The sequence below is a fragment of the Episyrphus balteatus genome, chromosome 2 (assembly GCF_945859705.1).
Source record: "Episyrphus balteatus chromosome 2, idEpiBalt1.1, whole genome shotgun sequence".
Classification (NCBI taxonomy): Eukaryota; Metazoa; Arthropoda; class Insecta; order Diptera; family Syrphidae; genus Episyrphus; species Episyrphus balteatus.
This window is the reverse complement of record NC_079135.1, coordinates 133,308,883-133,323,031: the sequence shown is the minus strand read 5'-3', so window position 1 is coordinate 133,323,031 and position 14,149 is coordinate 133,308,883. Positions and strand designations below refer to the sequence as shown.

At 31.7% G+C, this 14,149-nt stretch overlaps 1 protein-coding gene across 4 annotated transcripts in view; it reads right to left on the bottom strand.

Moving 5' to 3' along the window:
- Positions 1-14,149, bottom strand: part of LOC129908908 (transcription factor Sp9) — a 63,289-nt gene that overhangs the window by 27,804 nt on the left and 21,336 nt on the right. The window contains exon 1 of one of the 4 annotated variants that reach the window (XM_055985741.1): positions 10,759-11,937. The exons of 1 other annotated variant lie outside the window; for it this stretch is intronic. In XM_055985741.1, the coding sequence (XP_055841716.1) occupies positions 10,759-10,872 (114 nt within the window). In that variant the 5' untranslated portion in view covers positions 10,873-11,937. Of the gene's footprint in view, positions 1-10,758; positions 11,938-14,149 lie in introns of those variants that run through there. 2 more of the 4 variants (XM_055985738.1, XM_055985739.1) reach the window with 2 other exon arrangements.

Here is a 14,149-nt window from a genome sequence, read left to right as displayed (position 1 = left end):
AAATACATTTTGGTGATGAGATTTGCATTCGTAGGTACCAATTCCAGTATTGAATGAATCTTTTTCTGTCCATTTGAATGAGATATTTCAAGAATAAAAAAAAAATAAAAGGCTGACGATTGATGTTTAATTCATGCGGCACTTTCATGAAGGGAGTTTCAACGAGAGTTGTAAAATCGAGTTCCTTTTTGGAAAACTTATTTAGGTATATATATAACAATATTGAATAGCACTGATGGGATTTTGGTGTTTAAATTTATGCTGACATCGAGAGACCAAAGAGTTGTCCTGAATTTGTCAACAAAGAATTTAGTTCGTCCCCTTTTCACGCGTTTCGAATTGATAGGAAATTGTCAGTTTATATAAGTTGTTTGATTGTTGTACCTAAATAATACGATGTATTCAGTACATGATTGCCACTATGGATTTTTTATTTCGTTTTGAAAACAGAAAAATGTGTGAAACTAGATGTTAGAAAGAATTTGACTAAAAATATGAAAACTAGCATTTTATCGATTTTATCAATTATATCCTACCATTCGTACTAGTCCCAGTAATTCATGAATATGAAGTTTTGAAAAAAAAATTAATATTCAAATATTTTGTTTTCGGTGATAGGATAAAAAAAAGTACGAAAACAAAATATTATTTGAATATTAATATTTTTTCAAAACTGGCGTTCCCGAAATGACAATTAAAGATAAAACGTAGGTACTTAACATATTATTTAATTTAATAAATCCAGAAAAATTACGAAGTGAAATCAGCTTATTATCTTAGTGTGCTTGTTGCTTAATTTTAATTTGGTAAAATTGTGAGGCTCTGTTCACAATGTGACAAATTTCTTCTGAAAACTTTTACTTAACAGAAATATTTAAAAATAAATTTAAGAAAATTATTTCTAATAAGTGAATACAGTTTCTTATATTCAATTGATTCATAGCTTAAATTTCAGTTTTTAAGGAAAGGAAGAGTTCCCGAAATTATTGCTCTAAGGTAGGTGTTATTTAAATATCTTTAATCTTATTTGAGCAAACATTTCAAATCATTTGCCAGACAAAACTTACAAAATATCATAAAACTAGATGAAAACAAATCTATGAGAAATATTATGCCGTAATTAGTTGGACTAAAATAGTATTCAAGAATGAAAAATAAAACTTCAATCAAACTTATTTGCACCCTGTAAAATGAAGTGCTTCCATCATCAGCCAGCATTACCACCCGCTAACACCTATAAGAACAACACAGCTCCAATCAACTTTATATACAAGTACAATACACCGTTGATGTTGGTTGTGAATCTGTCGTAATTGTAACAGACCCGTCTGCAGACCTATTATATTTCCAGTGAACGCCTAATGAGGATAATTACGGTCTAATTTGATATCTGAATCTTCTTCTACCAAGAGAGGAATAGTAGCCCTTCATGCAAGCAATAATATTGTGTGTGGGTGCAGATGAAAAGTTAGTGTAGCGTAGTAGGTGATGAGTAATGACGGTTGCAATTGTGGTGATGCCGTCATGTCAAACGTCAAACTGGTAGATATCTCTCTTTCTTTTATATAGGTAAAAGGTACATCGCGTTAACAATTTTGTCATGTCTACTTTATAGTTGTTTTCTATCTTTACCTAAAGGTATAGATTATATAATTAAGTATCATGACTAGGTATATATAAATTTATTAAATGATTAAGCTTTAACCAATTCGAAAATTGAAATTGACCCCGACTTACAAAATAAACTGATTTCTATCTCTCAAATAGGTACACCTCTATTTGCTGAGAATAATAAAACAATTATTATAATTAAAACGTGATGATGCATAATTTTCTGTCATCATGAACTGAAACTGAACACATTCGTTCAATTACTTGTAAATGCTAGATTGCATATCGGATTTATGGATGCCACTTGTTTAAAAATCCGCTCATGTACGTGTGTGGATGTGTGGTTAAGTTTTCAAGGAATTTTTTGTGTGTTTTTAGATTTGCACTTAAGAGGCTTACTTACCACTCGAAATCAAGAGGTTCCTATTGTTGGTTCCCTATTTGTTCATTGTTTATCTCAAGAACATGCCTATTGTTGGTTCGTAATAATCCTCTGGATGGTTCTTATGTGTGTTCATTTATTTATTTTTAAGGATTATCTGACCTTGTTACAAAAGTCTTACAAGAGGACAACAGTTTAAATATGAATAAATCAGAGAAATACTTTTGTTCGCATTTCTTTTAGAAAATATTTGATCCTTACAAGTTCATAGCCAGAAAATCCGTCGGCTTTATGGACACTTTTAAAAGGAAGCAACAAAGATCAAAGTGCATTATTTTTGGTCAAAGTGAGTATTTGTCAGCACATGGCCCATATAAATAAATTCATGGGAAAAAATTAAAGGCTGGCAAAAAGAGTAGGGGAGAGTGGCGGACAGTGAGACGGTGCAAACAGTGAGACAATCCATTTTTCTCTTTTCTGAAAATAAGCACAGTAACGCTAGTTTGGGTCAAAACGTTTATTTCCCCGTCTGCGTCTTTTAATTTTGTCCCGACTTAATTAAAGCTGTCCATTTTCCCCCGCCGTAAAATATCACACAAAATCAGGTGAAAGTAGTTTTTGGAGTGTTATAAAAAGAGTGTATAACACAAAAAAATCTGGTTAGTGGACAGAACTTTTTTTACATATGTATTATATTTATATGTTCTTTCATAAAAAAATATCATTGAATTAGAATTCCTTCTCGTTTTTTGTAATTTTATATTTTTCCGAAAAATGACAAAAAGTAAACAGTGAGACATTATTAAAAAGCAAACAGTGAGACATAGGTTTTTTAAAAAGCAAACAGTGAGACATATAGATTTTAAAAAAATCTATTATTTTAGCATGACTTCAAAATGATTTCGTATTGTTTTTTCTTTCATTTTTTTTTGGCTTTTTGTTTTTTTTTTTTGAATAAATGGGTTAAAGTAACATAAATTAATTAAGTATATACTTGTCAATTACCTAATTATTTGACGTTTTCGTTATTTTTTTTTCACCTAAGAATGTCTCACTGATCGCACCCCTTTCAAACAGTGAGACGTTTTGACTTTTTCTACATTTTAGTCCAATGTGATGCCCTCATTCATTCTTTAACTATAAGTTTTTTTGCAACATTAAGATAAAATATGTCTTAAACTAACTTCAAAGTTTCGTTAAGCTATCTCGAAAACATTCTAAGATATACCAATTTAAAAAAAGGGTGTCTCACTGTCCGCCACTCTCCCCTACTTACAGTATCAATGAAACCAATGTATATAGGATTTTTATTAGCTAAATAGAGATTTTTTGATAAAAAAGTTAGTTCTAATGAGTTTATAGTACAAGATCCGTAGAAAAAATATCTACCCTTATCTGTTATTTGAAAAAGACCAAGATCATATGAAGGGTATTTTTGTCAAAGAAAAAACATGTTCACTTATCCTCCTATTCCTAATTTATCTCAAAAGGCCCCAAAATATAAATAAAGTTTTTTTAAAACCATAAGGCAATATGCTGTCATTTTTTCTTTCAGGAGCTCAAAAAAATAAAAACAAATACATACTATTTCAAGATTCTGTTGGGACCAACCCAACATCATGAAATGTATTTAAAATTTTCAATATATTTTCAAATATGTACAATGTACATGCACGCAACTAACAATTAAATTCTCCTTTTTGTGAATATTCAAGTAACAATTTTTCTTCTATAATGATCCAGAAAAGCTTATTGTCATGTGAAAAATTCTAACAAAATCTCTATTTTTCAAAAAGTCTACATATTTTCATTCTATTATCCAAAGCCAATAATATTGTTCGTTTCGGTTAGACCTAAAAAAGACTATTTACGGTCCAATAGCACACCTAAAAATAAAAACGTTTGCATATGTTTTGTTTTTGACCCTTCAGCAACAAACGAATGCTTGTGTTTAATGTGAAATTTCAATCTTAAATTACTGATTACTGAGTACTGTGTTCTTTCTCAATTTGTATTAATTATATTTATATAGATTTATATGTACATATATAAACCTACATAAATATAATTAATACAAATTAAGAAAGAACACATACAAAAAATGTTCACTATGGCGTATACGTACTTTTTTTAAAATTTTTTTAAAATTTTTGTTCAATACATTTTACACATCAAAATGTACCTAGAAATAGCGCGCTACAACGAAAATTGACTGCAAACAATTAAATAATAATATTAGGGCGATTTTGTTCACTATTGCTCAACTTGGAGCAAACTCTCAAGTTCACAAACTTGAGAGTTGACTATAACTCGAGAGTTAAAACAAAAGTTGAGAATCTATTTTGTTCACTATTTTTTTCTTAACTCTCGAGTTTAAAAAACAAAAGTTGGCCAACTTTCAGTTTTGAAAATATCCCTGGGATATTTGTGACAGCAAAGACAAATAATGTCAGTTTATAATCATCTTTTTATGTTTTTGTCATCAGTTAGAATTTTAATTAAGTTTGTGTTTTATTTTTGGTGTTCAAAATGTCGAAGATTTTTTATTAGTCCGATTGTACGTGCGCTCCGTTTTTCAAGAATTTCAAATTCAAATCATTTGATTGATTTGATAAAATTATATTATTTGTATGGCTGTCAGTAATATAAAATGCGGAGTAATTGAAATAAATGTAACTGGATAGATGTGAATAGCGTCGGAAATGGTCTTTAGCACCAGAAAAAAATGTTTTTTTCACAAAGAAATGTCTAAATTTGAAGGTTTTAATAAATGTACATTTTAATAATATGTACATAAGAAAATAAATAATGCAATTCTTTCTCTTTAAATTTGTCTTTGTTTTCGTTTTGTTTTTGCATCATATTTTTTTCTACGAATTTGTTCTTTTCCATGAGCAACATTTTATATCGAAAATGTTATTTTTCGATTTTTTCCTTCGGAACATTAATTTTTATCACAATAACTGCCAACAAAATTTTGACAGAAAAATAAAAAAATAATAATTTTAAAGCAAACTCTCAAGTTTGGTCGGCAAACTTCTACTTTTTCCGGAAGTTGAGAAAACCGAAAGTTTATAAACTCTCGAGTTGAGAATCGAAAGTTAAAAACGTCAACTTTGCGTGAACAAAACAAAATCCAGAAGTTTAAGGTAAACATCCTCAAGTTATGCTCAACTTCTAGTGAACAAAATCACCCTTAATGAAATGAGGTGTTATTGAAAATGTAGTCAAAATTTGAAGAAACAAAATTATTGAAAAAATTCCACATATTTATTGTAAGTTGATTCATTGTGTTAAGCCCAATTTATTCACTCTCCATTATATTTAAAGTCGCCATTAAATACTGAAAATCTGCCAAATCGCATAAGAATTTTAAAATTTCCCTTTTGAAATGGCGACTTTAAATATAATGGAGATTGAATAAATTGGGCCTTAGAGTCGTTATAAAAAAATTAAAAGATATTGCAGCTGAAATATGTTATTGGCGGAATGAATAACCCATGTAGTCGAAAACGAGCTCAAACCATTTTTTTGCAATCAGCGTATCTATAAGTCCAGAGCGGCCTGTAGACGATGCAACCCGATGATTGTTTACTTTCTACTGACAAATGTGTCAAAAAAATTTTTAAACGAATCGGAAGCAAAAAATATTGTTATTCTTTTTAAGTGCATTTTTTCAAATTCACTGAAGAAATTTCCATTATAGAGTATTGTAGAAAGCTAGCTTATGTAGAGGTTTGCAGTCAAACTCGTTCAATGAAACTGGTTCAACCGTCGAAGCTCACACTACACAAGCTTATCACAATATCGGTACAACGATTGTATCGTCTAGAAGCCGCTTAACAGTTTCCAACACATTAAATTTCATGAATGATTTATTTTTATTGTATTCGTCAGTACGAATATTATATTTCTAAATTACCAACCACTTTTGTTAGTCTATATGTATTTTACAGTTGTAGGTTTTGTTTACAAGTCTTCTTATGGAATGCATACAATACAAAAGGGCTGCCAAAATATTGAATACATATATGTAGAAAAATATTCAAATATTTTTACCAGATATTTCGTAATTTGTCAAAACTTTGTTTCTGAAAAAGACAACTCCATTATTCTACAAATAAAGCTACTGACGCATTCTCGTCTGAAAAAAATTTAATAAAATTGAAAACCAATAACGGGAAATTGTATTAGGACTATTTAAACCGAAAAAGTTTTTTATAAACAAAATCACAAAAACAGAATAATAAAAACCACGATTGGTTTGTATTTTCAGTTGAGCGGGTTTTCACTCGAGCAAAGTCATTCATGAACCTCTTCGTCTTAAAGTTTCTGTATTCAGCTCACTAATTCTCTCCAGCAAAAATGCATTCAAATAAGCAAAGTTATCACTATCCACTTCTTAGTGCCAACATTTGCAATGTACCGTGGATGAAATTGAAATGATTCGTTACATATTTTTGGAGCTCTTTCATAGTTTTCCGTTCCGGAAAGACAGAAGTTCGCATCGTTAATTTTCAAACCATCATCCAGCAATGAGTGAATACACTGTAGATCCACACTTCTTTACCAAAATCAGACATTTAGTATTTGATTTATGTCCACAAAACAAACACGAAAAGGGATGTTCATTTCATCACTCTAATCAAAATGAAGTCGTAAACTGTCACCAAAGACTGAATCGTGCATACGTTTTACAGTCTCTTGACATCTAATTTAAATGACGTATATGCGCTATAGCATGTCTTCAAAGCCTTTTATAATGGTGCGAACTAAAAACATATAAACATATTATTTTGTCTCTTTATAGCCGCAATCTTTTTTTTATTTTTCATTTTTAATGGTTTGAAAAATAGTTTTTTGAATTCGAGACGCACATTTTGAAGAAAAATAAAATATTTTTAATGAGAACGTTTAAAAATGCGTCTTCAAATTGGTAGAAATGGATGTGATATTAATTATAAGGACACCTTCTCAAACTCTTTGAGAATCTTTTTTTTTTTTTTTTAATAAATCATCCAACGGTGCGGTTAAGATCAAAGGTAAGATTCGTTTTAGTATCAATTTAGTTTTCCTTACTTTCCCTTGCATCTATTTCTACCTATAACCGTAATGACAAGGAATTGGATCTTTTCATAACTATTCAAAATTTTGATAAATCACCACTTAAATTAACATATCCAAGACCATAGCTGGAGAAATTATGTTTAGAATTTACCATAATTGACCATCGTGAAGATGGGGCTCTTTTATGTTTTATATAGAAAATGTGAATTGGTGAAGTAGTTGATGCATTGGATTAACAGTTTTTAAGTTCTGTTCAACTCCAACTTAAATTATTAATTTTTTAATAAACTAAAATCCACTAAAGACACAACCGGATTTAATAACTTTTTGATCAAAAGCTATTGATGCGGCACAAAAGCGGCGGTGGTGGCGGCGGCTACGGCTATAGCGGTGACATGAAATGACAAAGGTGCGGCTAAGCAGCGGGTGGGCACACCACGGCAGCAAGTCACATGTGGCGCTTGTTTTACTGACCATAAATTCGACGATCTCAATGCATTTGTTATAATATTTGGAGAATTATAGTGTTTTTTTTTATGTTCTAGATACGAAATATAATTTACAAAAATTGTATCTTTCTATAAGAGAGGATGAATTTGCATTGGAAATGAGGTATCTTTTAGATAGTTTGATTTTAAAAAAGGCCTATAATCAAATTACGGGGTTATAAATTTTGATTCTTTCAACAGTTCAAGATTTATTGGGTAACTAGTTTTGTTTTACAACCGATAAAAAAAAATATATTTAGGATGCTATAAAATGTAGATATTTGTGGACTTTCATTACTGATGACAGCTTAATAATAAAAATTTGGAAACCTTAACACATTTTAACAAAAGTCTGATTTAACATAACCGATTTGTATTAAGTCCGATCGAGCTCTGTGAACTTGTGTACAAATTTCAGTTTGTGCGTCATGTTTGATCTTGTGGGCCTTTCGTCATTTTGAAAAACGGGTAAGTCTCAATATCTCGAGAACGACTTGTCGCACGGAAATTTTTCAAAGAACTTTCTGACTGGAAATATAATTAATCATTTTATTATAAGAGTTCTACTTTCAGAGTTAAAGCACCGCAGTTTTTCCCACATTGTCCTTAACCATGAAAGTACAACCCCTATAAGGAAAATATATGCCGAGGAAAAAAACGGTCGCCTGCCGGACGCTAAGTTTTTACGAGACAATAAGGTCAGGGACACACATGCGATTTAGGTCGTGCGATTATTAAGTCGCCAAAAAGGGTTCACAAGGATCTCAATTCCCGACCAAAATCGCATGTGTGTCCCTAGCCTTATTGTCTGGTAATAAAAACTTAGTAACCGACGCGGCGGTGACTTAACCTAAAGCGACTGGAGAAATAGTTCTTATTTAACTATTGCTAGAAGAAATTGACTTTTGGTAACATAGAATGGCGATAAGAAACCTAACAGCCACTTCTAAAAAATCTTTAAGAATTTTGTTTCACGGTTGCTCCGTATGCAATTCGAAAAACAAAGATATTGAATTTAGTTTTCAAGCAATAAGAGCTACTACATTGAAATTAACGTAATGAAAACGAACCGGAATTAGACACAAGATGGTGACCAGCTGCCCTCTTTTAGAGAGGGGAGTCTTCTTTTAACAGAATTGGGATTTTAATGAATTGTATACCCTCAGAAAGCAATTCATCCAAAATAAAAATTTTATACTTTTCCAATATTTTTGAACCCCAACTTGGAAAGTAAGATTAAAAGAAATACGTTTTCCTAACTAATCACAAACAAGCATGTTTACAATCTTTATCGTTTATTGTTAGCAAATGTTTCTTTTTTTAAGAGTTTTTGCTTTCTTCTTTTTACACATGTTTTCTGTCATTATTAATCAGCGAAAACACGAGATCCATTTTTTTTAATATTGTTGAAACAGAAACGATTGCTGATCTTTAATAGTGTTAAATTTTAGGCTTTGTTCAAAATATGTAAGTGTGACTCAACTGAGATTTGAACGATGTGAAAGAGTGTTGAGTAGGTATACTTTTGAGTAAGTTATTTTGTTAAACCTATAAATTTCAAATTACATGTTGTTTTCAACAACAAAATTAAATTTAAAACGATTAATCAAATTCATTAAAGCTATTTAGCAAACACGTTTCAAGGTCAACATTAAGTATAGGAGCCTTAAAAACTAAAATATAGTTTAACACTTTTAAATTAGGATGGAGATCACCTTAAAGAAATTTTAAACTTTTAATATTTAAATTGAATGCATTTCGAGTCTTATGTTGCTCATCAGTATAACCCCCTAAATTTGAGCTTGATCGTACGGCGAACATAGTTTCGCAATTTCAACGTCAAAAACTGTTTTGATCTTGCCTATGAATATGAAATAGTTGGAGAGTATCAGTATATGAATCTTCTTAAGATATACAACAAATCAGTCATAACAAAATATTGGATCAAATGGGTGCCTTCGGGTACTCCTAAATTTGACAAGTAAAAACACAAAATATTAAGTTATCAATGGCAATTTTGAAAAAAAAAAATTTAAGGAAACCAAACTTTTTAAGATTCAGAAATTGAAGATTACGGGTTTTATAGTACAACTTGGACATCGTTTGTAACTGCCTTGACTTTAACTCAATTAACGTTACCAAGAAATTCCCACTGTATAATTAAGCCTCTGGAAAAAGTTTGTCGGATGTTCGAGAATTTGATCAGAAGGAAAACTTAGGACTTAATGTGTTCAAAAGTAGGGATTTTATACAACCTTCAAGCTGTCACTTATATTCAAGAGTTAGGAAATCTAACGACCAAAACATAGTTCGGTCAACATGTTATGATGAATACTCCAGCTAAAATTAGGATAAATGGTGAAGACAGAAATATAATCTAGAGTTGCAGAAAAGCCAATATGTGAGAACTCTTTTAAGTAAACCTGATAATACCTTATGCGAATACACATTTCCCGAATCAAATGTTCTATGAAACAGCTAAGGCAAGAGTCCAGGTCGTCTCAATTTGAAAACGCCGTGAAGAACTTTTGCTTTTATGGTATAGTTTTGAAATACGCCTACCCCAGTTTGGTACAGCAAGTTTGTTAAGGACGGATACACTACGCCTGTTTGAATTTCTAAGTTTTCATTTATTTCAGCTGTAAGGCTCCCTATACAACGTACATTTTTTTTTTTTTTTTTTTTCGAAAATAGTCTCCGATATCTTAGAAATCTGAGCTTGTTTATTTTCTTGTTTTCGTGCCAGTTTACAAAATCAAATGTTTGGAGGTATGTATTTCTGCTCAATTTTTATGTTTTAACCAAGGGCACCATTTTCACAAAAACAAATTTACAAAATTTCCTCTTTTATTGGTTAAACTACCTGCTTTAAAAACATTAAATAGGTACCAATATTAACCGCAAACAGACATCCGGTGATTTCTTGTACACATCATACACATGTTCCTACCTAAATATTTAGTGTGGGTGAAGATATATAAAATCCTTATTCCAATAAGATATCCTATCCAGTTGTTCGATTAGATAGATTATAAGCAGTAAAATATTTTCGAAATCTGATACGAAATTACAATCCGAATGCGATTCAATATTTCTCTTCAATTGGTCAAAGGTTAAACGAAATTGCCACTTTCTATATCACTCAAATTAGTATTCTCAAATAAACAATCTCGATTTCTGTATGTACACTGTATAGATATAAGTACTTACCGGATTAACTTGTGGTTTCTGTAGATGCGATGCGATATTGGAGATATTCATTCCCATTGCCGGAATCTGGGATCCGTAGAGTTGGCCAGCCGTCGGCGTCATATCAGTTAGCATCTTGAATGTTTTTTTGTGTTTTTTTTTTTGTATGTTCCTTCAATAGATTAGGTAAGCCTATTCGTAGGTATACTTTGTTGTTTTGTTTTGAATCTTTTCAATTGATTTGTCACTTTGCAAATTCGTCAGTTTTTTTCAAGTTTTCAATTCATTTAACAGGGATGATGTTTTTTTTACATTTGATAATAATGGATGAGGGAAAAATGTTAAAATAGCACTCCCGGTTACTCAATCGATTGTCAGAAAGAAAAAAGAAGAAAATGATTGACAACACAAAAATATCACAAATCCACACCTCTGTATAATACAACAGCAAGCTATAGGGTATCTATAGCCTATCTAAGTAGATGTTTGTTTCAGACCTCCGGTGAGGCTGCCACTTTCCATTAGCCAACACGAATTTCAAACAACAAAGGGAAAGCCTTTGTGTTGTTTTTTTTTTTTTTTGACAACGAGGTACAAAAAAGGATCAAGGATCCTCGTAATCCCTCAAATTATCGGACGCAAATGCACAAAGACTCTGAACATTAGCCTTTTCATCTATTGTCTCGGTGTTAATTGGATTTTATTATTAGTTTTATATTTTTTTGTTTGTTAGAATGTGCCAAAAAAGTTTTTGATCTATCTCATAATTCCAGAAAAGGAACGAGATAGGTATAAAGTCGCAAACACCACAAAAATTGCAATCGCACGCAAACGGTCCAGCGAGATGCAAATCTGTCACTCGAGTTTGAAAGATAACCGAAAGATTGGTTAGATAGATTCCGGTCATAAATTTCGAAACCCGTAGTTTTTTTGTAGTCTGTGTTATTTTGAATTATACAAAAGTATCTTTTCTGTAGGTATCGGCGACGGCGACGAAAGCAAAACCAGCGACGATAAAACAAACTACCAAGCGCAGTTGTATCAATGAGACAACTAACGAACTAAACAGAAAACCAGAAAATGCTTTTTTGCCTGGGTTCTCAAATGTGCGCAAAGATACTCGTAGATACGTGTTTTGTTGCCTTCTCGTTTCTTCTGCTGGTAGGGGTCTTGTTTGCTCGTGTGCTCTGTGTGTTATGTTAGGGCGCTCCTGCATTAGCGAGCCGTCATGTTGTTCTGTGCACCACCATGACGATAAATAAAAAGATTGTGTATCTAGATACTCTGGGCTCTGGGAGGTTGGCCATGGTTGTAGGTAGCATTCTGACCAATCAGAGGGTTGTAAAATTTCATTTAACAGCAAACATGTTATTAGAGTGAATGGAATGGGGATAGTTAAATGAGAGGTGTAGCATAGAAGCACGCGCGCTCTTCACAGGGGTTATAGCTGTCCGGGCGCCGCCGTATCCTGCGTTTTAACATACGAAAAAGGGGTGGTAGTTGTAATTTTTGTTCCTTTTTTGTTCTTTTATTTCTTTAGAGTTTCGCTTGAACTCTGTATATTGCAGTGCGGCACGCATTTTTAGATACATGCGTAGATATATAAACGAAGTGATTATTTGATTTCTTGTAGAACTGGCTTTTGAAACTGCGATGGCGATTCTCGATTGTGAGTTTCATGAATGAAAAATAAAAAAAAAAAAAAAATCCCTGTCTTGAGGATGATTTGAACTTTTGTTCGAGGTGTTGAAATTGATTTTAGTGGGAAAATTTTTGAATCTAGGACTGATTTTTTTTTAGTTGGGACAGTTTGTACCTGCCTACTTTACGATCACTCTTTGAAAGTAGAAAATAAAAGGTTTTTTTTTAACATCGCTGTGCTTTCTTAATTTGGTATTGAAGCATCTTAAAAACCGACAAAGAGTTAATAAAAAGCTACTGAAAGAGGTTATGTAAGAACTGAGTAATAATTTTATAGGTAACTTTCAAAAAGATACATTTTTGTAATTTACCTTGTTATCAAATTAGAAGGTTTTCACAAAAATTCACATTTTACAGGTACTTGCTATTAAGTAGATGCCTTTCTTTTGATATCCATAGATCATACAAGAATCATGAATGCCATTAACATTATTAGCAAGTTCGCGTTATCATTTCTGATAGATATTCACCTAGAGACTTACATTTAGTATCGTCGACACAAGCTTATAGAAAGAATCAAAAATGATTGTCTTTGAGCTTTGATAGAATCCTACATTACCTATCCATAGATTGATTTTTCTCCGTGCTTTCACGTAATAGTTCAGTTTTCTAACGGATCAATCGAGGGTACTTAAACTGCCCTTGAAAGTACTGCTACCATTTTACTATTTTCAATAAAGAATTTCAGGTTTCCAAAAACCCGATGGTTATCATTACTATCAGCTCAGCCGATTTTTTGGAAACGAGTTGAAAAAAAAAATGTTGACGGGATAACTCCGCTGCAGTAATTCATCTAACAAAATATTTTATCAACCGAAGAAAGATCCAATATTTCCTTTATATGTTAAATGTAAACTTCTCAAAAGATTTGAGTTATCAGCGTTTAAACTTCTTTTCCTCTATTAAAAGTCTATTCCATCACTAAAATCTTATATTTAGTTCAAAAAAATCGATGGAAATTATCTGATGTTCTTATAGGCTTTTCATAAATGTCAATATACCTAGGTTTTTTAGAAGGAGGTAGGGTGTGCTAAATAGCAAATTTTACAGAACAGTGAAAGCCGAAAGCAGCATATAAAAATAGCTGCTATTAATAACTGCTATTTTATCACTCTTTAAATAGCATTTAATGTCGCAAATTAATCTTTAAATGATTTCCTGTCTTGAATATGATTGAAAATATGAACCCAAAATAAATGAAAAGAAATTGACAATTTTCGATTTTTTTGATAAGAAATAACTCCATGAATGCCTGCACTGATACAATGGAATTTCAAATTGAACTTCTCTGTTTCGTTATCAGGTTAATTTTTCTCTACACTTTGCTTTTTTAATTCTTATAAAAAAACAGTGGAATTTTAAACAGCAGAGAACATTTTTTGAAGAAGAGCATTGAAGTTACAAAGAACAAGAGCAATTTTGCGTATAAAAGCAGTAAAATCTCTAAGAGCATAGAACATTTCTACTGTTCTCTCTGTTCACTTGATTTTCTCACATTCATCTATGAATAAGAAAAAAAAAATCCCATCAAATTCGATTGGGTTTGATTTTTCTAGATAAGGCTGAGGAGCTGAGAACTGAGCACTAAGCAGCTATATTGAAGAGCAAACGCAACTGCTCTGCTCAGAGCAGAGCAGAGCAGAGCAAAGTGATTTAAAGCAGCCTCCGCTCTATAGAAAGAACATTTCAAGGTTATAAACCTAGAACTGAG